The sequence below is a fragment of the Sprattus sprattus genome, assembly GCF_963457725.1.
Source record: "Sprattus sprattus genome assembly, chromosome: 6".
Lineage (NCBI taxonomy): Eukaryota > Metazoa > Chordata > Actinopteri > Clupeiformes > Clupeidae > Sprattus > Sprattus sprattus.
Genome location: NC_137925.1, coordinates 6,932,978 through 6,935,477, shown reverse-complemented (window position 1 = coordinate 6,935,477; position 2,500 = coordinate 6,932,978). Strand labels below are relative to the sequence as shown.

At 44.7% G+C, this 2,500-nt stretch overlaps 1 protein-coding gene across 1 annotated transcript in view; it reads right to left on the bottom strand.

Moving 5' to 3' along the window:
- The window catches only part of htra1b (HtrA serine peptidase 1b), a 38,980-nt gene that overhangs the window by 27,187 nt on the left and 9,293 nt on the right, over positions 1-2,500 (bottom strand). Inside the window, 1 exon segment of the mRNA XM_080840101.1 lies at positions 927-1,029. Within this exon segment, the coding sequence (XP_080696227.1) occupies positions 927-1,029 (103 nt within the window).

Genomic DNA, 2,500 nt, shown 5'->3' with positions numbered 1-2,500 from the left:
ATGTAACAGAGCAGATCTTTGAGTCGCACCTCAATGTTTCACTGCAACTGCATTCCAGGGAAAGAAAGCAGAAAACTGGAGATTAAATCTTCAATCTTAATCTTTGGCAGCCAACCCACAGGTTTGTCTGACCTCTTTGATTCGATTGAAAAAGATGATAAGATATTCAGTGAAGTTTGTTTGGCTTTCGGTGGGGTTGATGGAATCCCAGCAGTATACTGTTTAGTCCTGTCCAGATAGTCCTGTTTACAGCTAGGAGAAGGCTGAGAGCCTGGTCTCTGGTCGGTAAACTTCCTGTGAGATAACAAGACCTAACCCTGGAGACTCATACTTTACTCGTTAGCAGACGCACGTACAAATCTCCTCACATGAGCAGAGCCAAACAAGAACCTCAGAGAATAGTGCCCTCCAATCCAAATGACACAGAGCCCACCCTTTAAACGACTTATCACTAATGTTGGAAATAAGCCAAGCTAAACCTTCGCCAAGATAACACCAGTCCAAAAAAAGCATTCAGATTAGAAGGTAATTAATGACTCTGCACTGCAAATAATGACCAGTATGAGAGCAGACCATTTGTCGCCACTTTATATTAAGTGCCTTTACGACAGTGTATTTATACAAGCACTATAATACTACCTACTTAGCATGTCAGTACATATCAAAACATGTTACAAAGCCTAACCCTAAAAGCAAGTGCCTCCCATAACAATAAAGTAGTAGCATAGAAAGCATATTGCATCCTTGAGCAAGACACTGAACCCCTTACTGCTCTTGATGTAAAAATGCAGTTTCCTTGTACGTCGCTTTGGATAAAAGTGTCTGCTAAACGACTAAATGTAAATGTAACGTAAATGACATGGAACCTCAGGGAACCAGCCCTGGTGACTGTTACCGTGGTGACGGTTACAGTGTGATGTACTCACTTGCGGTAGAGTTCGATGTGAACCACAGCCGGGGCGATCTTCTCCACCACGTCAGCAATGAAGTTGAACCTGTGCCGCAGACTGTCCGGGTTCTCTTCCTGACCTGGAAACACAATATAATAATTGTCAATATATATAATTGTCAGACTTCAACCGCACAAGTGACACACGGCACACGTGAATACATGGAGGCGACCCAGGACACACACACATGCAATCTGTGAATTTAGCTACTGCGTTTATTCCATCCCGGACTGTCCTTCCTCCAGGACCCGAGGAGCATTGGGCAGCCTTTAGGCACCCGGGGACCAGGTTGTGTGTCTTGGTCAGGGACCGACGAAGAGTGTTCTGTTGCATGTTTTTTCTGTTGGGGTTCTAAGTGGAGGAAACCCCTTGTGAACACGGGGAGAACATGAAAACTCCACAGATAGCCCACCTGAGCACTGAAGTTCTGGGGAGGACCTGCCCCCCTGAGCCAACAGCACCCCATGTGGGAATCGAACCCATGACCTTCTTGCTGTGAGGCAGCAGTGCAAGCACCTGAGCCACCGTGCCCCATATAACCACACTGGAAACACATCACATCATGTCACATCTGAACGTGAAACCACATCACGGACCGTCACATCTGAACGTGAAACCGCATCACGGACCGTCACATCTGAACGTGAAACCGCATCACGGACCGTCACATCTGAACGTGAAACCACACTGGAAACACATCACGGACCGGCACATCTGGGGCTACACTGTAGCTTATTAGTATATTATATATTTATACACCATACAATGAAATATATTTTGAGCAAGATTCTATTGGCATATAGACTATTATAAGTTAGTCAAAATGTCAAGTATGCTGTAATATATTCCAAAAGAACTTCGATGTGTTCATTAACAGGATACTGTCATTTGTTTTGAACACTGAATGGGTCATATGGTCGGTATGCAGTTGTAAAAACAGGTATGTTTCCAATTTTGGAAGAAACGATACGCCTTTCCAGATTTCTATTCAGCCAAGTGTATGATCATCTTTGTTTTATCAAGGGACCCTTTGCACCAGCTGTGAAACCTCATGTGTTGGGTTATGTAAGAGGTTTTATGTTGGGGTAAGGATGAACCATTCCTTCAAATGATCAGGCCTTGTAAAAAACCTCAGCGAGACGACAATTATCAGGCCAATAAACTGGTGGAAAAGACTCAACAATGTGTTTTAGGCAATTTTGTGTCATAAAATGTCCTTTCGCTGAGGTGATTTCATACTCTTGTTTGCAGGGTGATCAAATTTGGAACAATAAAACATAATATCCATCAAATGTGGAATCAAACACGGCCCAAGATACACACACACACACACACACACACACACACACACACACACACACACACCAACAAGGCCCAAGATACACGCACACGCGCACACACACACACACACACACACACACACACACACACACACACACACACACACACACACACACACACACACACAAACATGGCCCAAGCACAGCTAAAGATTTCAGTGTGGCCCCGGCCCTGGGCCCCGTGCCCTGCACTCAGCTCAGTCTATCGCT